Below are 25,088 nucleotides of genomic sequence, written 5' to 3' on the forward strand. Positions count from 1 at the left end.
ACAATAACAGATGTAAACTGTAGATTACACTGGAGGAGATCATCAGCTGGTTCGAGCACAAAAAGACGCGCCTTTGGTAAGCTGTATCGGCCTGCAGTGAGCTGAACGTGCAAAGCACGGCGAGTCTGAGAAGAACTTTGAAAGATTTCATTCAGCTGAAAGTGAGACAGACAGACAGACTTAAACGTGTAATTGAAGATAAGCTGAAGATATCACGTTGTGTCGAGCCGTCTGGCAGCTTCGCGTTTCCTTAATGACCTCCACATACTTGCCTTGCTGCCTGTGTAAACTCTCATTCATAAGGAGAGGGGCGGGGCCGAGAGGCTGCCAGTAATTTTCCACCATAAAAATCCAACCAAACTCACTTCCCTGTCATTAAAACGCCAGCGCCGCTGCCGCCACTGCTGCGGCTCCGGGCACGCGGCAGATGCAGGGAAGTCCCAAACCTCTACGATAGCATCCGCACATTCCCACTGTCAATACCACATGTTTATTTATCGCTCCTGTTTTATGAATACTGATTGGCTGATTAATGCTTGCGAGAAACAAGCAGAAGGTGCAACAGGTGGATGACCGGGGAGCAGCCTTTGGCTTTCACACATGCTGCGGTGAGATTTACAGCTGCGGAGAGGGGGAAGAAAACTCAAGACAGCTGCAGATTTCTTTCTCTGCGTGAGGAAGATTCTAGAAGAAGGGGAATTTTAGCTTCTTATATGTTTGAAGGCCACGAATAACATGTCACAGCTACCAGCAAGAAGCAAATACAGAAAAAAAGGCGACTCGTGTTCAAGTTAGCTCATTAAATTCACAAAATTGGCAACTTTTAAAGCAAAAAAAATCTCTCCAAAGCCTTCAAATTCCTTTTTAAAATGTCAAAATCTATGCTGTTGTTTCCCCCGTTCTGATATCTTGAGGGATTTGGATCAAATGCCCAACAACTTCCCAAACAAATAGTCTGGAGACTTTTAGTACTTCTGCTCTTTTTCCTCCTTTTGTTTTTTTTTCCTCGCAGGCGTAATATTTTATTTCACTAAAGTTTATCATGTCAGCAAGATTATGCAGACAACGCAGAAAGCCCTGTTCAACATTTCATCCATAAAAAACAAACAGAAGGAGCCTCTGGGATAACCAGGCAGGTAAGGATCAAAATTTTCCAATTCTAACATTTTTTTCCAAATGTTCCAATACATTACCAATCAGAATATTAGTGGTTCAACCCCCTAGCTGTGTCAAGATCCTGAACCCCAAGCCCTCTGATGTGTTCATCAGAGTGTGAATGTGTGATACACTGGGAATCATTCCTTCACCATTAACTCTTTTCCACATAAAGACAACATCTGACCTCCCCTTTACCCTTAATCATGACACGTCAAGATAAATCAGATTCCAGGTTTTTCCAAGGGTTGCCTTGGTAAGCTGTGTAGGCAGAGATCAGCCTCACTAACTTCTGATGCAAACCCAGTTATTTTGTTCTGGAAGCAGGTCTGAAATATGGCAATGACTGCTCAGTCCAGAAAAGAGAAACAAGGGTTGCCCCTGGTAGCCATCCAAGAGAAGGAAGAGATAAGGCAACATCAGGTTGCACTTAAAACTTTGTAAAATAAAACCTCACAAAATAAAAACAACCAAGAATATACACTCTTATTTGCACTAGTGTCATTTCAGCTTAGTGTGAGAGTCTTTCCTGCAGGTTGCTGTTTCACAGTCTCACTGCAAGTGTGACCAAAGTGACATCACTCCACATTATAAAACTTCAACATTGCTTTTTTGAAGCCAGAAATGACCGTATATAGATATTAGCTATTTAGGCTGAACTTTATTAAAAGATCAGAGTCTCTCCTGCACTTTCCCACCTTTTCAGCTCAGCTTTCCTGCGAGTGTCTCAGTGTGAGTGTACCTCGCCACACAGAATGGAGCAGACAGACACAGGAGAGGTGTCATGACATTAATGATACCTTAAGTCAGCGGTCCCCAACCTTTTTGGCGCCATGGTTTTTGTCCAACAATATTTTCACAGACCAGCCTTTAAGGTGTCGTGGATAAATGCAACAAAATAAAAAAAAACACATAAAAATCCTGAAAACCATAAATTTCACACCCGAGCCTCAACTCTCCTGGCCAGGTACCAAACGACTCCCGGGGGTTTGGGACCACTGTCTTAAGTGCATTGAGAGTTTCCCAAGCGTCAAACCAAAGATAACAAGAGAGAGAAACTGACAGGTAAAGCACTGTCCAAAAGGGTTAAAAGAAAAGCAGCTGGTGTAGAAGTACCGGTACTGGGTACTGATCCAGCTTTCTGAGTCAGATGGGACAAATATTCCATCCAAATATCGGTGATTCCCTCAAGACACCAGCCAGTATTTCAGTGCTTCCGGTGTAGACAGCAGATATCCGGATGGTGGATAAGGGATATCCTGGCTCTGTAGACAAGCCTTTACTGTTAGTGACTCCCCATCATCTTTTGGCCCCTTTTCCCTCCTATTCAGGCGCTCTGCACTTGTGACATGACATAACCTGGGTGTGTTCAATTAAAGTGGGATTTTCAAGTTAAAGGCTGTTTAATTCTGATTATTTTTAGAGACCATGTGTGGTGAAAGTTTTCAGTATTTCACAAGACGAGCAAAGACTAGCTAGAAGTCTGACGAAGTAAACAAACTTTGACTCCCTCAGATTTATCGTGGGACTCCTGCGCTGGGAACAACTGATCTAATTTAATTCTAATTCCAGTTAAAGACCTCACACAGTGGACAAAGGCTGTGTGGAGAAACCCTCACGAAGGAGGAGGCTTTGGGAGTTTGAGTTTGTGGTTTATTTGTACATTCATTTAGTCAGCTGTATTATATTCATTAGTTGAGTAACGGTTTTTCTCTGGTAACAGGTGGAAATTTGTTTGCTCATTGAATCAAAACACTCATGCAAAATCTATAAAAGCTAACATGTGGCAGAGTTTGTGCATCACGTGACGTGAAATCACTGAAATGGCTTCAAGATGCAGCGAGGAAATAAAAGAAATACATCAAAACTGCTATTATGTCAGTGATTTGTGGCTGAGCTTAATCCCACCACATCAAAGAATCTGTCTTTTTAATTAAAACCATCCTCAGAGGTATTCCGACATCAACAACATAACCAGCATGTGTACTGGTTGAGGAGATTTCCCCACAGAGCAGCGTGAGCAGCATTAAAAATGTCCAAAAAAAGGAGAAAATAATTGAGATTGATAACAAGCTCAGCTGTCGTTACATGAGTTACTGCTGGAAGGCGTCTCTGACCAATCACAGTGCTTGGCTGGAGCTTCTTGTTATATAAGGCACATCTATCTACAGTTTATCTAATGAAAGGAGATCCTAACTTTGACCAACGCATCTGGGTCGATAAGGGGGAAGTGGAGTCAGGAAGCAGCTTGTTCCTCTGAGGAAAATGAGGCCATGACTGCCTAGTAACTGTATCCTGACTCTAGAAGCGTCTCCCCTGAAAAACTGATTATAAAAAAGACCTTTAACAGGCTTTGAAGAGCGGATGAAACTGTAAATACTTTTTTTTTTCAACTCTGGAAAATCCCTTGAGCGGAGCATCAAACCTGCTGACATCCCACGAGATATTCGGCAAAGATGACTGACACATGACTCACCAAACTTTAACATATGATGTTGTGACGGGATGTTGAAACTAAGAGAAGTTTTTCCCATCTTTATTCACTTTCACTGCATTTTTTTTCAGCACAGAAGCAGAAAAGGAGAGTTTTTCCATTTGCCATCTTCAACTACCCCACCTACCCCTAGCCTTTTAGTTTGTAGTATTGGCCATATTACAAACATCCTAGTAGACAGACTTCTTCCAATTTGTGCATTTTCCAGCATGATCTACCAGGACACAAGGGAAAAGGTTCTTAGAGATCACTGAGTTATTGTTTTGGATCCATGAATAGAAAACTCCCCAAGTCTCAATCTGACTGAGAATCTACGTGGGTGGACAAAAAATAAGAGTCCACAAAATCTCAGCTTCGAGGTCTGATAAGGCAGGAATGGTTCACCATCAATCAGAGCTTAGCAGCAGATATCCAGCACGCCGCAGAGAACTCCTGGAGGCATGAATTCTGCAGCAGGATTTAGGTCTTATGACTACAAAAAACTGGTTTGTGCTGATTTTTTTCACAGTTTCTTCAAATTAGTAGTTTAGAGTAGTTACAACTGGATGAACCACAAGGCGAATACTCACCCAGTGGAAGAAATCTATCTGCAAACATTTCCGGTCAGCTCATAGTGATTGCAATCACTCTCACAAAGGTTTTCAAAAAACTGGCATCTAATTTACAAATGCAGACCAGCAATCAATCTGTGCCATACAGTATCTCTATGCAATAGGAGACTTCAACTGCTGTTTTTACCAGTGTGACTGTAGCATTAGTCAGCTAAGCTTGTGCATGGGCCACAATGTGAAATGAGTTTGACACCCCTGGGCTAGCTCAGGTACAGATACCTGTAGACATCATAAACCAGAAGTTACTCCTGTAGTTTTTCTCAGGCTCACGCTCACTACATGATTTAGGAATTCTGCAGAGTCTAGCATACTCACCTACTCTGCAACTACAACATACAGATCCTACTATAATGATTACATCCTTCCACGTTTAAACTCATTTTATTTTTATAAGCTTTAATTTAGTATTATGATCCTAGTACTTGCTACCCTTATATACAATTTGCAAGTGCAAGCCAGCCTACTTAGTGGTTTGAATTATGTTCTTACATTTGTTCGTTACCTACTCTGCATCCGTTGAATGCCTGCAGCTAAAAGAATGCGGGTGAAACCTTTACCTCAGCAACACATTTATTTATAACTCCATGAACAACCGAACACATAAGTGTAATCATAGTCTTAGCTTCCTGTGTCTTCATGATAAAAAAAGAGATGCTGATAAGGATGTTAACTGGCAGCCTGCCTTCCTTCCCGCCTGTATTAATATGATACTGTTTTCGTCTTATTAACCATTTCAGGCGATTCACACCCACAAAAAGCCACATTGAGTTTTTAGTGTGTTGCTTTTTTTTATATCTGCACACAGCTCTTTTCCTGTTTCACACACACAAGCTGGGTTGACTCATCGAGTTGATAACCACCTTCATGTGACCACTTAGCCTGATTGCTGATGTTAGAGTAAATGAAGCCAGATAAGAGAAAGATATCCTGGATATGTTGAACTCAACTTCGCAGCGACCAGCTTCACACCGACGCTGTTTTACAGTCCTGTGAATTCATCCTCCTCCTCTTCTTATTGATTGTTCTCTTGTATCTCATCTCTGTTCCCATTTGGAACAGTTGTTTTTTGCAGCACCTTTGCCTTGCATCTGGTCCACTCCTTGTGAACTGAACCACAAAACAACCGTTTACAGAACGCTTTTCTTCTTTTTTTGTTAAAACTTTCACACCATAAAAGTAGCTGATAAGTGCAAAAACCTTCCTGTTTGTGTCGAACCACAACACCAACAGAAAACACAATAAACCATTCAAATCAGAAAACGTCAGATGGACCACTGATTGAAAGCGGCTGCTGCAGAGAGACGCTCACTCGCTCGTGTACAGCATCTGGCCCAGACTGCTGGTTTTTACTCCAGCAAATCGTCACAGCAGCTCATTTTATTAATTAGCTGCTGCACTCAGGCTGAAGATTGAAATCAGCTGCTGTCGCCTCTGATTGGAGAGAAATCCTGCAGGCTTTTGGATCTCAGAAAAGCAGACCGACACTAACTGTTCAGTTTTGCTGTCGGTGTTCTGGCAGCTTCTGTCTGATCTTTGGCTTTAAATTTAAGTCACAGCTCTGTACAAATGCAAAACCACAAGCCTGGAGCAGCACGTCCTCCACCACCACCACCCCTCGTGCTTCTTTATGGCTGCTTCTAACCCCATTTAGCCCCGTTTGGCCCCAGCTGTGGCTAGAGGTTAGCAGACACCTTTGTCTGCCCCAGGCGCTTCCTCCCGCCCTAACTTCCTCTGACAAACATTACTTCCTGTAAGACATAGAGGAGAGATTAGTCAACGTGTTTTACAGGTTTCCCCCGATTAACTGACAAGCACGTGGAGCTGCAGATAAAGCAACATGTCAGCCTGCAGCTCACATCCACCTGAACTCATCTGCCCTCCGCTGCTACTCATTAAACTCTGGACAGCTTTTCTTCTCAACTTTTCTGCCTTTCTTGCTGTTTTATTTTCCACGCTTTCTTTATTAGAGTATTCTTGTAATTCTGCCATTTTATGTCATTCCCGATGAAGCTTAAGCCTCACTGTTTTGTACCAGGCTCCATTGGATACCCTGTGTACACAGTGTGCTACAAAAATTAAGTCTGGTTGCTGCGAGGCTTACAGCGAGAGGTGCTCTGTGGTTTTGAGGGCTGTTACTTTCAAAGACAACTGAAAACTCTCTGTGTTACAAAGGTAAATGGCTAAAAACACCGCTTTATTGTCTGCTAGCTGTGCAGTGACCTCTGTTCAGAATTTGCACAGCAGTAAACGAAAGGTCTTTGCTCCAAAGCTGCAGAGAAGCTCCTTTTTTTCGCCCTCCTTTATGGACACATTTAATTACATAACAACCATACCGTGAGCTGTAGAGAGCTAAGAGACAAAGATTGTTTTCTTTTCATCGTGTTTTCATTCTCTTGCTGAGGGTGTGTTCGCCATTTCCTCTCAGGTGAAACATATTTCTATTATGATGCGTTCGCTGTGCGGCTGTTTGTGAGAACAGCTGAGTGAGCCGCCAATGCAAATCGCCCCCTTTGCATAATGGAGATAAAAGTCCTACTAATACTCCTGTAGTAATTAACCACTTAATAAGCACAGGCCGCTGAGGTGTTTGGACACTGAAACGCGTGGTGCGTTTACGGCTGAGAATGCTGGGTAAAATGAAAGTTGAGTAATGGTTGAGTCAGTGGCGGTGGCTGGACAGATCAAAGAGTCGGGGCTGTTTGTTTGCTTGCCAGCTTTATGATCGTTCTCTGTGTGAGGAATAGAGCTCGGCACAGAAAACAAGAGCGTGGCACGAAAACAAAGCACGCCCACCTGTCAGAGGTGATGTCACTGATAGGACGGGAGAAGAGGCGGACAGGTGTGATTGATTAGTCATGTCTGGTGCTTTTCCAGAAAAATCCAGAATGCGAAGGATGTGGATGATTGTTTGCGGAAACAAGTATTAGTTTGTTTATGTAGACTACAAAGAAAGTTTAGTCATTTTTGTCATAACTATAGGACATGCAAGTTTAACATAGCCCGGCTTTCTTTGAGTTAGCTGGCTTTTAAAACCCCAGTCAGAGCTAATAACAAGTATCCCTGTGGTTTGTTAACAACATCCACACTGTTGCACTGACAGATAAGCTGCACTTTGGTGTGATAAACTCGTACACATATTGCTTTTCTGTCATAAGCATAGGACACACAAATTCAACATAGCTTGGCTTTCTATTAGTTAGCTATCTTAACAAAACCTTAAACTCTGGTCAGAGGTAATAACAATATAAGTGGTGGTTATCAACATGCAAAATGTTACAGTTAGTAACAAGATCAAGCTTTTTTCTGATAACTTCATACACACTGGTTTATGTCATAACTATAGGCCTTATAGGTGCAACATAGCTCGGCTTTCTTTGAGTTAGCTTAACCAAAACCTAAAACCCCAATCAGCGCTAGTAAGTATCCCAGTGGTGGTTATGAACGTGCACACTGTTACACTGACATATAAGCCACACTTTGGTGTGATAACTTCAAACACACTGGTTTGTGTCATAACTATAAAACTAATAGGCGCAACATAGCCTGGTTTGAGTTCTTTGAGTTAGCTAACTTGACAAAACCTCAAACCCCAATCAGAGGTAATAGATATGTCTGCATGCACACTGCTACACTGACAAACAAGCCACATGTTTTGTGATGAATGCATACACACCAGTTTGTGTCACTGTAACTATAGGACCCGTAAGTACAACAGAGCCTGGTGTTCTTTGCATTAGCTGACTCAACAGTCAAAGATAAAGGTTTATGGTGGTGGTTATCAACTTTCTTAGTTTACCTGGGTTTTGTGCTGCACACTAACATGAAAGGTGTCATTTAAACATGGTTATTTATATATTGTAGTCCCCTGAAAGTGTTCAGGCCTGACTCTGCTCCATAGACTATATTTTTACTGATAAACTGATGAAAGAAAATCTATAACTTTGTGTTGTGTTCACTTCAATTACAGCAGAGTAAAATGTCTCGGCAGCACAAAGACATCCATGCTTTTTAGTGCATCATCAAAAAAGTATAGTGCCAATGTGACCCACACAGTTTGAGCATAATTTCATAATAAGATAAGATACAGATACAGACAGACAGGCTGTATATACAAAACATATTCCTGCAGTAAAGAATTAATACAGCGTGGTGTTTTTATCTGATTTTATTTAGCTGGCTAAACAGAGGAAAACCAGAGGTTGATTCAAGAAATCTCTAAAACAATACCTGTTGCTAAGGTAAGTATTTAGATGGTTTTATAGCACTCCAGTGCAGCTGAAAAAGTGCTGATGCATGTTTTTAATGTGGACCCCAGCAAGACTAAACACGCTTCGCCTAATTACTAAACAAATATGAACTTTAAGTTTTAACCCAGGCTTCCTGCTTCAGCTCTGTGCTTGCTCACATGAAAGGAAGCCTCTGAGACGTCGCATCACTCCTCTTCTGCACAAAATGGACCGACTGAGCGCCGCCTACTTCAGACACAGATGTTATCAGAGAAACGGGTAACAGAAAGCAGGTGAGGGTTTAGAAAGTTGTATACCGTTTCAGTAGTCGGATAACGTTGTTAAAGTCCTGACCTTCTTCAGTTCACCTGTAACAGAAACTGTCAGCGCCGACGGCAAGGAAACATTCAAGGTGCACCTGTATTCAGATCTGTGCAACCCCCCTCCCATCGGACATCTGACATGTCCTCAGTTTTCCTTTTGACTGCAGCAGACGCCCCATTTGCCTCACACCTGCAATATCCCTTACGAGAGTGCCACCTCTCCACTAGCATTTATCTCGGCTCTGCCGCCTCATCAGTCACTTTGACACAATCCATGCGTTCTGCTTCTGCTCCAGATCTTTTCAGGTAGGTAAAGTTTTCTCAGAAGAGACGTTTAGTTTCCAGTTGCTCCTTCAGCTTCACGCTATCACGGTGAAGTTGAAGGAGCAACTTCTACTGACATCTAAAGTGATACCAGAGGCAGCATTCGAGATACTTCTTCTCTTTTGTATAATTGTCAAGTTGTGCATCTAGCTTGTTAGTTGTGGTTTAAAAAGAAAGTGATCTTTTCAAACCACTTGTTAATCTTTCCACTGTTAACCAGGGTCTTTGATGTGTCACGCTCTCACAACCATCTCACAACCAAATCCAGCACCTGCTTCAACAGGAGTATTACACAGATTTTAAAAGGGGAAATAACTGTGTAATAAACAGTGTAATAACATTTGTAAGAAAAAAAGTTGTAACAACAACAACAACAACAACAACAACAACAACAACAACAACAACAACAACAACAACAACAACAATAATAATAATAATAATATTAACTTTATTTATATCTCACTTTTCAAAAATCAGCCATACCAACAGACATTCACTCCAACATACACACATGCTATAGTTGCAAACTATAGCCAACCCCTCCAGTTCATCTTGTGGCCCCCTTAACCCAGTTTGGAAACCACAATAACTCACAGTAAGTCACCGTGACGATGACTGAGATCTCGCAGGGTAAACGACTAATCAGAAGGCTCCTGTTGTGTTAATGCATTTTTGTCCTGTCTTCATCACCTCACCACAAACTAGTCACAGTAGGAGGCCGTACCTCCCTTAGTCTGGTTCTGCTGGAGGTTTCTTCCTGTTAAAAGGGAGTTTTTCCTTCCCACTGTTGCCAAAGTGCTTGCTCATAGGGGGTCATATGACTGTTGGGGTTTTCTCTGTGTTACTGTAGGGTCTCTACTTTACAATATAACACACTTTAAGGCGACAGTTGTGGTTTGGTGTTATATAAATAAAGCTGAATTGAATTGAACTGAATTGAAAAGTAGATGACAGTACTTTTAGATTTAAACAAGCTATTTGAATAATAATGCACATGCACTGCCAGTAAAGCCACTGAAAAAAATGTGGCCAGTGTTGTGAGGAAGTCCTTTTCACTTTAGGTTTCAGCTTTTTACAATCTTGGCTATGGCACAGGTCAAAGTTTCCTTAAACAAAGTGGAAAATCTGTAGGGGTGTTTCCTTGAGCTGCCCATGAGCCTGGCATCCCCGAACGAAGCAAAAAGGGAAAAGAATATCATCCTAGCTGTTATCCCGAGTTTTAAAAACACATAGTCTTTACCTTCAGAAGGAAGAGAGATGAATTTCAAACTACACAAGCACACATTCACACACACACAAACAGATGCCTGGGCAGGTTTCTACACGACGGCTCATCTGCGGTGTTTTGACTGCGATCCTCCAAGCAGAGGGTCTGCAGGGCTGATGCTATCGTACTGGACACGCCGGAGACGCTTTTCCAGGATCATTCCAGGTCATATTCCACAATTTAGCCCGCATGGGCATTTCCAAACTATGATAGCTCTAAAGAACAGGTAATAACTGTCTTTTTACTCTTGACCTGGCCCCACGATTGACTTTCATGCATTTAAGCGAATGAGTAATTGTCCCTTCACATACCCTCCCTTTTCTTCTTCTCTGCTTTATTCCGTGTTAACAGAACCGGTTTGTTTGAGCTTTTTAAAGGCCTCTGCATTGGACTTTGACTCTCCTGCCAACACAAACATCGATGCTAGGCCTCTAACCAGTTCTCTTTCTCTCTTACTTTCTCTCTTTTCTTAATCCTCTTCCTCTTCATTGAACAATAGATAAAGTTGTTTCAGCAGCAAACAAAGAATGAATGACACAAAAAATAATGAACGGTGAAAACAAATCCCACCTGAAAACAATACAGAAAAGACCCAAGAAAGTACAAAAATCTCAGTGTCTCAAAACAATGAGTTAGGGCTGCAAACATCAGTGTTCAGTTTGTTTTTGTTGTCTATGCTGACTCTTTTCCAAACAAATTAAAATCTGTGAGCAGTCCCAAAGTCAAAAGATCAAAGATAAATGTCCAGTGAGCACTTCGTTCACTCAGATATGAGAGGAAGGGGAAATTAAGAACACAACAACTCCTCTTAAAGAAATGGCAATTGTCCAAAACTTTCCCAACTCTATCAGGGAAATTACCCCCCGACCTCTGATAAGATCTGCAAAAGTCCCACATATTCCAGCCCTAATGCTCTAATTTAGTTCTGCAGGAGCACTTCAGTGAGCCACACTTTGCCCCAGGACACAGGCAGGTCCCACCAAACACCGTTAAAGCAGCCATCTGTTTCCTGACAGCGGTTACCCGGATCAGGAGGCCTGCCAAACTGAGAATCTACAGCAGGACTGGCTTGTGTTCTGGAGCTGACACTGTGTGTTATTCCTTATTGCTTTTTTTTTTTTTACATGACACCCAAGAGCCAGCGCCAAGGGCAGAGCTTGTCTGTCGATGCCTCGTATCGGCCCGTCAGTCACACAGCAGGAAAAAGCAGAAGTGAGAAGAAGTGGAAGGACAGAGTGTTCAAACTCCCAGGATTCACGTGACTCTGGTCTTAAAGCTACTGACAAAGCTCGGCTGCAAACCTCACAGCATTTCTTTGAAGTAAAACTTTCATTTTTGTTCACCAAATGGCCAAAATTAGCAGAAAAAAGGACAGATTTCTGCTGAGTAAGAGAACTAAAAATGAGGCTGTAAGTGCTTTTTCTGGTCATTTGATAAACACGTGTTTTATGCTTCAGTAAATGAACCACAAGACTGAAATCTTAAAAATATTTTTATCACAATCCCGGTAATTTTCCTCCTGGAGGGAGGCCAAACCTCTATGGTTGGTGGGACGCCAAAATTTCTTTTTTTTTGCAAGCAGAAAAAAGATCCAGTGTCTTTACCACGTATGGACTGATCGCTGGAGATCATGGGCTCAAACAGCGAAAAAGCAAATATGTTTGCTTGGTAAGCTAAAGGTCGCTAGTTTGTTTCCGACCGGGGACACAAATTCCCTTTGGTTTTGCGACAGGAAGTACAAAACTCTGCCAAATCAAGCCTCTTGTGGCAAGAGAACAGTCAAAAGGAGCTTTTACTTTTTATTTCATTCCTATGCCGGGGCTATGCACCAACATCTCTGATGTAGAGCTAGTAAAGCTTCATAGACTTCTGCAGGAAATATATGTCCTAACTAACGACGTAATGGGAAACCCCTCTTAACCCTACACCGCAACCTTCCACGCGGTTCAAGTCGCTGCAGGCTGCGTCAACGTGGCGCGTAGTTACATTTCTTGGGAGGAGATATTACACTACTACTGACGCCAGTAACCGACGGTCTAAACACTGCATCAAGTTCACCACTTTCGAGGCATTTCTCGGCTTCTAATGACAACAACCAACCCTTTTAGCTCGCTTTCTCTTTTGTTGCGTTTTGTCATGTTACCACTTTATTTAGGAAGCTTTTATCCCACCTACAGTAACGTGAGCGGAGCCGGGTCTGCTCCACTCCGTGTGCAAGAGGCGCACTCACAGTGAAAGTGAGAGCAGAGAAAGTAGAAATTAGCGAGACCACAACTGACGGCAGTTTGCAGTAAAGACTCTCACACTGAGCTGAAATCAGACCAGTGGAAATAAACTCTTTTCCTGCCCAACTACCTGCACTCATTAAACCTCGCATGCATGCCCACTTGCACTTGGAGGCATGAATAATGACAATTAATAGGATGCTAAAAAAAAAAGTATGGAGATATTTATATTTTAAAAGTAGAATTTCCCAACTGGCACTTGGTACAGCCCATGTTTGATTGTTTAATGTGGTGAAGAGCTCCAGAATAAGTGAATAATAAAAGGTTCATTTTGAACTGTGATTCATCCAAATTAGCATAAACCATCTGTAAGCCTGTACCTGAAACCTGCAACCTACAGTATACCCCATGCTCTCCAGCCTTCACCTTGAGACTAGTTGGAGGTCATGCTCAAGATCAGAGGGGGTCACGGGGTTCACAAAGAGGAAGCCTGATGTTGTAAAGCAGCAGCATTAATCAGCTGGGAACACAGACCAAGGGCCTGAATCTGTCCACATCTGGAAAACGCATAAAGGAAGAGGGTCGGGTGGGGTGCGTGCATGTCGAGAGAGGGAAAAAAATGAATGTGTAACACAGAAAAAATATAGAGTGTACACATGCGTGCGCGTGCATGTGTGTGTGTTTCCTGAGGCCCAGTGAAGGAGGGAAGTTCAGCCGAGCTATTATAAGACCACAAATTATGACTCTCAAACAGCCAGAAATCTCCTCTTCCACCTCCTCCATGAGGGGAAACAAGGGAGCTTCATCAGGGACAGCTATTCATTAAGGCTCACAAAGAGAAAGCCTGAATCCCCAGCAGACTTCTTTGTCTCAATAAGAGCCTCTTATAAGAGACTATCTATCATTTCTCGATGTGCTAGCGCAGGCAGCAGTGGAGGCTTACTTTCACTGTTTACGCTGGCACCGCCTCTCAGGTGTGATAAATCAGCTGACTCAAACATCCTCCTACACAAACGGCACAGTGCAAAAATGAAAGAAGGCAGAAAAGAAAGTGGTATTGATTTTGGTGTCGCACGTTAAAATCTACCTGTGGTACGTGCAGTCTCTCTGTGGTCACGCTCATTTTACTCTGCAGTTTCACATTTCTTTGCAACTTTTTGAAGACATTTTGTACTCATTGAAAACCCCATTTGTGTTACTTCTGTGGCTGGTTCCATCTCTCTGTGTTTTTTCTGTGTCTTCATGGACATTTTACACCTTTTGAAGGTGTCTTGAATTATTTTAATGTGTGTGGGGGGTTTTCTGTGTGCCTCTTTTGGAAGTCATTGTGTTCGTTTTGTCTTATATCATGGTGATTTTGCTTTGCTATGTTTGGGTTTTTTTACACTTGCTTTGGGTGTTTTGTGGTCTTTATTCATCACTCTGTGGCTGCTTTGTTTTTCTTTTCATTCTGTGGTGATTTTGTGTTTGCTTTTCACTTTTCATGGCTTTATTTTTTATGGCTTTATGGTGTTTTTCAGCAAGATTGTGAACATTTTGGACCTCTTTCTGTGTCTTTTTAAAAAGATAAATCTATTTATGTCTCAGTGTGGACATATTAAATCTATCTATTCATTTTTGTGGACATTTTACATCTATTTCATGTCTCTATGTGGACATTTTATATCCATTTATGGCTTTTTGTGGACATTTTGGATTTTTTTTTTAAAATCTCATTTTACTGATATTTATGCCTCTATCTCTTTTGGTCCCTTTTGCATTTACTTATGTTGTTGTGTAGAATCTGGTCAAGTGGTCTCAGACTCTTTTAGCCCTGTGCAGGAACCCATGCATGTCCTTGCTATGTGTTCATGTGAAAAATGTTAGAGAAAGTGTTTGAGCAACATGTGAGCTTGTAAAGCAGTTAAGCAAAGATTGACATATAGCTGAAAATATAAAAAAAATTGGAAAATGTTCACTCGGTGTTTCGGCAAGATAATAACAAGCTTTGTTTCTGATAAGGGAAAGACAGATGAAGGGAAAGAGAAGAGACAGACTGAGACAGACAAGCTGAGGATAAAAGCAAAGCCGTGTCTGAACACGAGGGAGGTCTGCTTCAGAAAATGCTCACAGTGTCGAACAATGCCCGTGTTGTGAGCATTGGAAATGGGATCGAACCCTCGGGCGTTTCCCAGCAGCCCATCGTCGCCGTCCTGCGTCTCAGCCCTGTGGGAGAGACGAGGCCCAGAGGACGGACACAGAGCGGTCCTTTCTGAGCCACATCCTGCTAAACCACTGCACCGCGCTGGCCTCCCCGTGAGCCTTTACACTCCCGGGTCGCCTTTGTTCACTGAGAGGCATGCTGGGAAATTCATCAGCAGACAGACTCTCAGTGGTGTGTGTGTGTGTGTGTGTGTGTGTGTGTGTGTGTGTGTGTGTGTGTGTGTGAGTGTGTATTTGGTAACAGCACAATCACAACGAGTGATTCAACACGGCCGCAGACACCCAGTGAGCTTTTTATTTACATCTTCAGTCTGGTGACCAAGCGGTCGACAAAGCTGGTAATTGACGAGCTAAAAATGTTAAAATGTTTCAGTGTCTTTGTGGCATTTTGGGGATATTTTAGGACAAATGTCTGGTCAGATTTATGATTCTGTTTATTTACCAATGCTCCCAGTGCTGGACGAAAAGTTTAGATTGTGTTGTGTCGATTTTGAACAATCATTATCATTTAAAAACTTAATCTAAACAAAAAATGAAAGTAAGTATTGTTACTTGTATCAAATTAAGACTGGTAGTTAGCAAAATAAATGGACTGATACTGGATTCAATGATAAAGCTTCTCAGAATCTGAATTCTATCAGATTATTTTGGCGTTACTGACTTCATTCAGTCTGATGTTGTATGGTTTTAATTTTTTAAGCAGAGGTTTAAGAGATGTCACTTGAATGTTTTTGATAACATGCAAAGGAAAATGTTGATTTAAGAGTTGCGACCACATGTGCAGCTGTGTCCGTGTTATCTACACTCATCGCTGGATCCCTGGTATTTTTTCTTTTGTCGTGTTTGTGTCCCTGGTTCATCCTGAACCACCTAAAAAGCTCAGAGTGGCTCAGAGAACGAGCCCACAGCTCTGTGAACTGGTTTGAAAACATTATGACACCTGAACTGTGTTTTTAATGTTTTCACAAATATGTTTCAAAGCTTGAGGTCTCAGTCACGCAGGCCTAGAGACTGGTAGGCAAACCGTAGCAACCAATGGTTGCTAGGGCAAAAAGTGTGTTCCCCAACTGAGTGGCAAGTGGTTGCTGGCAGTCACTGGTGAAATTGGTTGGAATCATTCATCAGTGTGAATACTGGTAAAGACTTTTTGGATTAATTGGTTACCGTCCCAAAAAAGTCCTCTTTTAATTTATTTATCAATGGCGATATTTATTAACAACTGAACTGGCAAATGTATGTGTGTTATGCATGTCTGAAGTTTGCATTCAACTTTTTTTTAGGTTAAAATGCTACCACAGCGCATTAAAAGAAATGATAACTTTAGTGTTTGGATGATACAAATCCTGGGTTTGGTTGAACACAGTCAAACAGCGTCAATGTTTATCCCTGTAAACACAAAGTTTATCATATTTGATGAGTTTTTAAGACCTCTACATCACCAGTGTGTTTTGTTTAAACCCTAATGCCAGTAAATGTTTTCTTTGTTTAAGATAAAAGCTGTGAGCAATAAATCACACAAAATCCTGGATATAGCAAAAATTATGCAAATTAAAACTCAGATGACGATTTTTTTTAATTTCTTTTTTTTATTTGTCAGAAGGTTCAATAAATACTCTAGTTAAAAAAAACAGGGTTTTTACAGGGTTACCGTCACAACAAGATCATATTTGACCCTGTCCATGGCGTGTTTCTGCATGCAGTGTATTGCATCAGTTTAATTTCCCCACATTCAAACATGTTGCTTAAACGTAACGAAGAGAAGCCGAACATGTCAAGTTACAGGAAACGGTACCGAGACCTAAAAACCCCTCAAACCGAGCAGCTGTAGTGTATCACTGCCTTTTAAAATCACCTTGTAAACTTAATTTTACAGCCTTGCTTTTTGCTGCTCGGTGTCCTTTGTTTTTATTGTTTTCACTGTTATTTTTACCCTCCTCGTCCTTTAATCTTAATTTCCTGACTTTAATGCCTGCCTTTATTTCCCTGGTTGAAGTACTTTGTTTTCTTTTATTGCTTTTAAAGCCGGCTATGCAAATAAGTTTGGGCTTATCACAATTAATAGTGAGTAGAAACAAAAGAGAGGCTAGAGAAATTTATGCTGGAAACCCTGGCAAGTCTCATCGACAATACCTTCAAATTTTCTTCAGATAAAAGCCAACAAAATCCGTCAGACTGATGAGGCACAGCTTGTTTCAGAGAAGCAGACTGCACTTTGGAGTTATCTTAAGGTGGACCTGTCATTACATAATGAGAAAGCCAGCGTAATGAGGACTTTTTAATACTTAAGAAAAGCCCAAAGCAAGCACAAACAAAGCACTTCAAAAGTCTTCATGCACTAAAAAGGCAGCTTTTTAAAGAAGGCTTTGAAGGAGTGCAGAAAAGGTAAAATTGGAGGGTTTTATGAATGCATAAAGTCTCGAGTTGTGCCGACGTAGGTCTGCTGCACAAACAGGCCTCCCTGCTGTAACAACAAACCGGAGTCCTGCAGTTTGTTTGAGGTGGAGATGGAGGGCGGCGGGGGTCGGGGGAGCTGTGAACTTCAGAAAAGGAGGAAGAAGCTGAACAGTTGAAGGAAAAGGGGGCCCACCAAGGGGCTGCAGGGGGCGCCACAGGAAATGGGTGGAGATCGGTGGGTGGAAAAGGGAGGGTGGCCAAGAAACAAGTGGGGATGAGTGAAGAAATCTTGGATCCAACATGCTACGTTCGCAGGCAAACCGTCTAACTTCTGGATCAAGCTGTTCTCAATTTGATATTTCAAAATAAGAGCGGTGAGGAGGGAAGCTGCTGCAGCGACAGCGGGGTTTGAAGGAAACCAGACTCCCAGCGCCGCCTCCAAACGCTTTTGTTCAGCTGACACTAAGTGACCCGCACGGCCAAATAATTGATGAGACCAAAGCGAAACCAGCTCTGCTGTCTTGTTTCCTTTGGCAGCAGGCAGTCGGGGCTCCGCTGCTTTGATGAGAGCAGCTACACGCTCGCATTAAAGAGCCAATATGTCTGTTTTCTCTTTTTCTTTTTGTTTTTTAATACCATGTCTCAGAGCATAAATAGACCAACGACTGCAGGGGGTTGATAGGGTTGTTAGTCAATGCCAGTGATTCACTGATCACTTGCCAGCGCCTGAGACTTCTGGCTCAGTTTACTCGCTGTTCCAGGAGAAAAATTCCTGTCGGTTCCAGCACAAAGCTAATAAATTGAACGCTGAAGCAGTTTTATTATTCCAGTATTTGGCCATATATCACCTCCCTTCTGATCTGTCCTCTGATTACCTTATGTAAAACTTTTTGAGCTGGGAGAATTTATCGTGGGCTTCCAAGAGATGACGATGAGATACAAACACAGCAGTAAACACGTGCTTAATAAAAGTTTAGCGTCTAACCCGTATGCATTAAATATGCCCCACTATATAAACAACATCTCTGCTCGTTTCAGTTTCAGCTCCTTCTGTCAACTCCACTCAGAAATCCACTAACCATATGACTGAAAATGCAATCTGATAAAAATAAACTGACCACGCCTTTAGCGCACTGAATGCTTAATCATCTTGGCTGGAGCTTTTGGCTTCATTCAACCTTTTCTTTATTCCTCTACAGTTTAATATTTCTAAACACAAAGACAAATATGTTCACAGTAGCCAATTGTGCTGTCTTCCACATTTTAGCGATGATTCACTCTCTCCTTTAAACTGTCTTTAACCTTGTGTTAGATTTACATAGACTGTGCTTTAAAGAAGGACGTAGTCTGTGTGGCATCACACACTGGCTCGTGAAGCCAAACCAATGGTGTACTCAAGCTGAAGGACACCGCACCCTCACACAGGAGGACTTTGTCAATTATAATCTAGACCCACCTTAAATCACACCTGGCTTTATCATTTAATTGATGTTAAATCGGATCAAAATATACAAAATAAAATTTGTGCTTTATTAAATAAGACTCAAAACAAAGAACTGAGATCATAAAGTCAACAGAAAGGTGTTTGCTGAGGTCACAGACTGAGATAATGTAAGTGCAGTTTTAGCACAAACGTCTATAGAACCGCCAGTCTTTGTGCACAAAAGGAGGCGCCCCCTGCTGGCCAGCAATAAGAATGTAGGTTTAAAATGCTTCCATGTGGCCTTTTTAAAAGACAACGTAACCACTTTTTCAAGTTGTTACTTTGGAAATGAGCCATTTTTTGTTTTGATTATTTCCTGTCCAGCTCACTGCTGAATGTTCAGATCTAACGTGGGGAGTCAAACGTTCATGCCTCACCCAGTTTTTCCTACTCTTCTACTCTGTATGATATCAGAGAGAGGATATAATAATAATAATAATAATAATAATAATAATAATAATAATAATAATAATAATAATGGATTGGATTTATATCCCTAATATGGTCCTCTCAAGTACAGAAGTCCCACCCACTAGCTTCTCAAGCCTTCTATTTAGGAGAGGAGGGTTGATATAATGAGGGTGGAGCGAAACTAGCTTACAGTATTTTTCATACATAAGGTGCATTAAGCGAAACAAAACAGTCAGACAAGTCAAACTTTACTCAACAAATTCTTCTTGCTTCCTCCACTTCCATAACAGTGATTCATTAATGCTGAATTCTCTCGTAGCTGCTCTATTCCCATGTTGTTGCAGTATATTAATGACTAACCCCGTAAGCTGGATGGATTATCTCAGTTATTCTCCTAACTGTAGTTTGTTCCGTTTACAGCATCCTGCCATGCGATTGCATTTGTCTCTAACCATCAGGAACCCTCATGTTAACCTTTATCGAGTGGAAAAAGGTTAGGGTTCATCCTCCAGCTTCACTGTTTGTTATGCTAACATAGCTGTGTCGCTATCAATCACGTACCACATCATTATATACCAGCTAGCCCAACTTCAGTAACCCTACAAACGTCACTGCTTTTTAGTTTTCTGTCTTCATTTATGTTGGAAGTGATGGCAGAGCTGTACGTTTTAATTTTTCATAAATCTCTCAGTCAGAACATGCTATATCATGTTTAGGCGTAAACTAGCGAGCTAACTTCCTGCCAACTTCTAACTCCATTAAATTTAATAAATTCTGTTTTCATGGATGCCTGGATGTTAAACTTAATTGTTACACCTGGTAAAGCAGCAACGCTGATCAGTTTATTAAAGATGAAAGAATTTAGACAGTTTTTAACTCTCAGTGATGCTGCAATGTTCGTTTGACTTTGAGACCTGAAGCAGACAGAGTTCTGGAGCCAGATTACTCCACGAGGCTCCTGACTACAATAGACATAATGCTCTGACAATCCATCAAGCGGTGTGGCTTCGTAGCTTACCAAAGTCATACCAAAACATTTTTGACAGATTTTTCAGCACCGTGTACCACATAAAATCAGTTAGAGGTCAATAATCACAACTAGAATTCATACATAAGGTGCACCAGATTATAAGGCACACTGTCCATTTTTGAGAAAATTAAAGGATTTTAATTGCGCCTTATAGTGAGGAAAATATGGTATTTCAAACAGATGATGCATTGAGGGGCTGCACAGGGCCAATTATAAGCTAAATAACTTCTTGACCTACAAATCAAAATATTTAAAAAATGGAGCTAGAAAATTTTTTTATTTTTTTTTTCCAACCTAGCTTTAAGGATAGCAGTGGACGGGTTTGTTTTATAACATTGACCGATGCACCGATGGTCTCTGACCTCTTGGAAAATAACAATCCTCTCCTCTGGGGCTCAAGAAGATTATTTATCTAAAAGTGAATTCTACCCCTATTTCTGTCAACATGGCGCAGACGATCACCGAGGTTATTTGAGTTTCCAGCGAGCTTCCTCGCTTTGTTCTGCTGCCTCTTGTGAAAATAGCAATGATTAGATCCAGGCTGCCTGAAAGACAAGCTTCCTATTTACAGTAAATGATAAGCGGGGGTGTGGTAGCCACCAGCTGAGAGGCTATATCAGTGCATGACTGTGAAATGTGGCCCTTCTGACTTGCCGTGTATTTGGATCAGTCCTCCTCGGCAACAGGAGTGAGAAGAGGCGAGAATTTCTGCATAAATGCTGTCAGGCCGATGAGACATCCACCTGTTCTGTGCTGTGGCCTGAAATGCTGATATGATCATGTATGTTCTGTACCGTGCGCAGAGAAAATAACAAGTGTACACAAATGTTGGGCTTTTCTTAAAACTTAAAGTGACTTTCTTTGGGCCTAAGACTAACTCTGTAGGCAGTATATTTTATACACTAAATAACTGCAGCTGATTTCCACCATCATATTTTTATTCTACTACAGTAGCTTTGCATAATTCACAGTTCATAATAATCACCCTCAGCTGGTTGCCGCTCGCTAAACTAGTGCTGCTGGAGGTTTCTTCCTGTTAAAAGGGAGTTTTTCCTTCCCACTGCCGCCAAGTGCTCACTCATATGGGGTTGTTTGATTGGTGGGGTTTTCTCTGTATTATTGCAGGGTCTTTACCTTTCAAAATAAATCAGCTTAGTATAATGTTGTTGTGATTTTGCACTATATAAATAAAACTCAACTGAATTGAATTGAATAATCATTCTTTACCCTATGGTGCATCCCCTCAGTTCACCCTTTGCCTGAAACCATCTATCTTCACTCCTCCCCCTTTAAATCCATCCTCCTGATTGTCTTCCCTTTGCAAACACAATGACTGAGCACCAGCTTGTTCAGTTTCTTTGTCAGAAACCATGCACACAAACTGGAGGCAATGCTGGGGTATGTATTCATGGTCTTTTTACCTGGATTATTCAAGAAGTACCATGCTGATCTGGTGAAGACGTGGAGCTCAAGCAAAGGAAGACTCCACTGCAACACTACTTATAGCTTTAGCAGGCTTTCATGCTAGCCCGAGACGTCTTTCCTTTCTCGTGGCTTGCTGTGCGCATACTGAACAAACACTGTCGTATTTGTCCTGTTGTTTAAAACAACGATTTGGATCACTGTCTAGACAGTTGCCCTTTAACTATTCTTAAACTTATCTTCTTCCAGTATCAGCCACAAAAGTGAGCCTGGTGTATCTCAGCTGAATGCACACCCAGCAGGATGTTTCAAACCGCTGTTTGTCTGCATGCTGCTGCCTTATTTGGGGCCTGAAATGGAAATAAAGCTAGTCTAAAAAGGTTCAGAATAAACAGTTTTCATAAACCCGAAGTGTGTCTGACTAGTGGAGTGTGTTTTAGTGGAGTTTCCACACAGGAAACCAACAGAGGAGGTAAAAAAAAAACTTTCATATATAGTAGGAAACAAAATGCAGGTATACTGCAGAATCACAGAACACTGCAGAGAACAAATAAATCTATCTCGCTGTAACCCTCAAACTGCTCTAATTCATCGCACGAGGGTAAATACAGCATAAGATCCATAAAATATCAGATTTTATATCAGAGAAACACTGAGGCCTCATTGTGAGTTTTGTGGGACTCTACAGCAGCAAAAATATTAGACTGCTTAAATAAATTATTCATATTTCATCAATGCACAGCACTAGCTAAGTGTCCAGCATCTATCAGTAAACCGAAGTAAGCTGCTATATGCAGACTGTGTCAGAGCCCAGTGTGGTCTAACCCCACACAAAGGTGTGTGGACATTAACCGGACACTGCTTTACCAATTTATTAGTTACTCATATATATTTGTTACCAGCACTCGGTAAAGATGTAACTTTAGCCAGGAGGTGGTGGCTGTGCGTATCCAGGCTTTTTGCCAGTCAAGAATATGTGTGGTGCAGTGAGATTAAGTAGGCCTGCACAAATAAGAGAAACACAGATGGCCAAAGACTACAGCTGTCAACAAGTCTTGTGTGCAAGCCACTCCAGGTAATCCGAACATGTCGTAAGTCTGCCACATCTAAGTCGGGTGAGGGCAGTTCAGGTGGGGGAGCGATCGTCGAAGAATAGCTGAATGGTTCCCAGTGAATCCTGAAATTGTTCCTGCTTGAAAAGCCCATCCCTATCTGCATATTATTTATTTAGTTTCAGTCTTTCTCGGTTGCTTTGATGCAGTTCTCACATCAGGAGCGAATTTCCCCACCCACATTATCCTTACTCCTCGTGTTTGTGTACACGCTGTTATTGTTGCTACACGCACCTCACCCCTCAACGTTTTGTCATTTCTCATCTGAATCTCACAGCTCCTCATAAGACAACGGATTTCTCACTTTCCATGACGCTGTGCAGCACCGAGTGACTGTTTTCAATCAAACCACGTCAAACTTTCATTCAAACAGGTGTCGAAGAGCAAAAGTCACAAGCCCACAATCCAGCATTGCACTGCTTCTTACGCACGAGCATGTGCTGTCAATCTACGTAGTGTAATTTTGCTGTAATATGCAGTAGTTGCTGCAAAGTTTGTGTATTTTTTCCTGATAATAATAATAATAATGGATACTTTATTGATCCCCATGGGGAAATTACTTGTTTTTCTCTGCATTTGACCCATTCACTCAGTGAAGCAGTGGGCAGACCACTAAGCAGGCGCCCGGGGAGCAGTGTGTAGGGACGGTACCTTGCTCAGGGGTACCTCAGGGTAGCTGTTAAGTGGATTCGAACCGCCGACCTTCCGATCATGGGGCGACCACTTTACCTACTGAGCTATCCCTGCCCCTGATGCCTATAGTTTCACATTTATCATCTTGATTTTCTCAGTTCCAGCAGTTACATCGTACCGAGCGTCAAATGAACCCTTCCCATTTCATTTTTGTGTCTGAACACTCTTTACCCTAAATCACGCCCACAGGTTCTTGCAGCACTTTTTCAGAGTCAGTGAGGTTTCAATGGAAGAGTACAACCATTTGTTGTTCAGGTCTTGAAATGGTGAGATGTTTTTATTCATTAACTGTTTGGAAAAACGTATCAAGAGTGGTGAAAATGACTGAATGAAAGCGATAGAAGAAGACATGCAAACATCATCGGACTTCGGTCCAACTTCAAGTTCATGGTCTACTGTTAAAAAGGGAGTTTTTGGGTTCAGTGACTCAAGATTTTCTACAGTCAATTAAATAACTGTGGTTATGACTTGTTGCTGTAATCAGGCCCTACTTTGTTATTAGATTTAGCCATTTATTGTACCAAACCGGTACCATGGACGATATCTTAGTGCTTCACAATGATGTCTTCCTCTCTTGTATATATGGATGGATGTTAATTATTTCCACTGTTTCAGGGCCCCCAAAAATTCTTCCTTTTGTGTCCTGTCCTGGCCTTTTCTGGCTCTTCATCACAACGTGTCTGAACACTGATCTGGCACAAAATCGCTGTGACACATCCATCAATAAATGTTGACTTATTTGCAGATTTACAGCCACTATATTTGTACACCCACTGAAACATCCCAACCCAACAAAACAAGTGTAATCTCCAGAGTTACATATGACCACATCTAATAATTACATCTAATTAGCCAGCTCAGTATTGCACTGACTTTACATCAAGCTCGGATAAGCACAGCTTTCCCAACATTGCTGCTATTAAACATAAATGTTGGATTCAAAATGATGCTGACTTGCTTCATCTTGCAGCTCGATTAGTTTCTGGATTAAGTCCCATTGAACAGCTGACTCCATGGTAAAGGCATACACCATTAAACATTTCAACACAGCACAAATCTGATGCCATCGCATTAACATAAAAGCCTGAAGCATCTCGTGGCATTTCAAAATAGCGCATCTGGGGAAAAAAAGTTGTTGTTTTTTTTTTAAACCATCACGTACTCGTATATTGTTACGTGTCTGAAGCAGTGACACAGCATCCTTTCACTCACTAGGTGCCAAACATTGCGCAAAGACTTATATATATAATATATATCCTGTCATATCTGAAACAAATCCTACAAACTCTGATTTGAAGGATTGCATTTGTCAGACGTGGGAGTTGATCAAAGACTTACCGTTGAAGTAGCCCTTGACCTTCAGGTACCCAACGCTGAGGCGGAGGACAGACAGCTTGTCCAGCCGGGACCGCACCTCCTCTGTGAAGGGCAGCAGGCTGGTGAGCTTGTCCAGCTCGCCGTTGAGCCTGTCGCGATGGCGTTTGGATGGGTTGGACTTGGCGCCCTCGGGAGGTGGAGGTTTGGGCCTGTGCATACAAAAAGAGACAAAGGGGGTTATTTTAAAAGGACAGGTTGACGACCGAGAAACTCCATATCTCAAGTGACTCTTGGAAAAGGTCGGTTTCTCTTCAGAGTCAAAACGTTGGTTTGAGAATGAGAGAGGTCATGAGAAGCCCAACAAACAAAGTTGGGAGCTGCATGTGTTCTGTATACTGA

General features: G+C 41.7%; 1 protein-coding gene across 1 annotated transcript in view; it reads right to left on the reverse strand.

Moving 5' to 3' along the window:
* Positions 1-25,088, reverse strand: part of ahr2 (aryl hydrocarbon receptor 2) — a 118,024-nt gene that overhangs the window by 74,232 nt on the left and 18,704 nt on the right. The window contains exon 2 of the mRNA XM_026157809.1: positions 24,711-24,898. Coding sequence (XP_026013594.1) covers positions 24,711-24,898 — 188 coding nt within the window. The remainder of the gene's footprint in view (positions 1-24,710; positions 24,899-25,088) is intronic.

Source organism: Astatotilapia calliptera, chromosome 23, assembly GCF_900246225.1.
Source record: "Astatotilapia calliptera chromosome 23, fAstCal1.2, whole genome shotgun sequence".
NCBI classification, from domain to species: domain Eukaryota; kingdom Metazoa; phylum Chordata; class Actinopteri; order Cichliformes; family Cichlidae; genus Astatotilapia; species Astatotilapia calliptera.